We start from the raw sequence: 1,130 nt of genomic DNA on the forward strand, positions 1-1,130 counted from the left end.
TCTTAGATTTCACCAGAAAATCTTTAGATCTAAATATGCTAGAAAAATTTTCAGGACTAGGAAATGTTAAATTTGGAATGTTCAAAAGATATTCAAATTCGGAATTGGTGCAAAGTGTTTAGAACCATAAAATGTTAAACTCAGAAATAATTTTCAGAACCAGAAAAATATTAAGAGACAGAGAAATTTTTAAAGCAATATCGAGAACCTGGCTGAGCTGTATCTGGTAGGCTGAGTACCCAGTTGCTGACCATGCTGGTGACTTAAATGAAATACTTTTTCAAGTGAGTGATATTCCAGGATCTGGGAACCATTTGCCCTTCCATAGTCATGAGTCGGTAAGCGCCATTTCCAACTGTGCTTTCTACTTGGTATGGCCCCTCCCAGTTGTAGGCGAATTTTCCTGCTTGCCGGTTCTTGGTGTTCTGGAAGACTTTCCTCAAGACCAGATCTCCTACTTTCAGGGTTCTTACTTTCACATTTTTGTTATAGCTTCTAGCCACAGTCTGTCGGTAGGAAGCCATCCTTATCTGGGCGCTGGTTCTGAGTTCATCTATCGTGTCTACACTGCTTGCCATTTCCACCTGATTCCGATCTTCTGTTATGCATCCATATATGTGGGTTGGCACCCTAACTTCGGATGGAATGAATGCTTCTGCTCCGTACACCAGGCTGAAGGGGGTTTGTCCCGTTGTGACCTTGGGTGTGGTTCTGTCAGCCCAGAGAACCAGGGGTAGCTCTTCTGCCCATTTGCCCCCAATCTCCTCCAGCTTCTTTTTCATGTTTTCAATGATAATCTTATTGCAAGATTCGGCTTGTCCGTTGGACTGGGGGTTTCGGGTCGTAGATTTTAACGAGACGAGATATTCCACCTAGCACAAAAAGCTTCTGTCTTATTTCCAATGAATTGGGACCCATTATCACATATAATCTCAGATGGAATGCCAAACCTGCATATGATATTGCGTTTAATGAAAGATATCACCTGGGTTTCTGTAATCTGGGAGGATGATTCTCCTTCTATCCACTTGGAGAAGTAGTCCGTCATGGCGAGCATATAGATTTTTTTTCGTGGTGCCTTGGGAAGTGGTCCTACGATGTCCATTCCCCACTTCATGAAGGGCCACGGT

General features: G+C 43.0%; 1 protein-coding gene across 1 annotated transcript; it reads right to left on the reverse strand.

Moving 5' to 3' along the window:
* Positions 1–263: 263 nt before the first annotated feature.
* LOC141651706 (uncharacterized) lies at positions 264–782 on the reverse strand. The gene has a single exon (XM_074459405.1). It carries the CDS (start codon positions 780–782, stop codon positions 264–266), a length of 519 nt encoding a protein of 172 aa, XP_074315506.1.
* Positions 783–1,130: the final 348 nt, after the last annotated feature.

The sequence above is a fragment of the Silene latifolia genome, chromosome 4 (assembly GCF_048544455.1).
Source record: "Silene latifolia isolate original U9 population chromosome 4, ASM4854445v1, whole genome shotgun sequence".
NCBI classification, from domain to species: Eukaryota; Viridiplantae; Streptophyta; class Magnoliopsida; order Caryophyllales; family Caryophyllaceae; genus Silene; species Silene latifolia.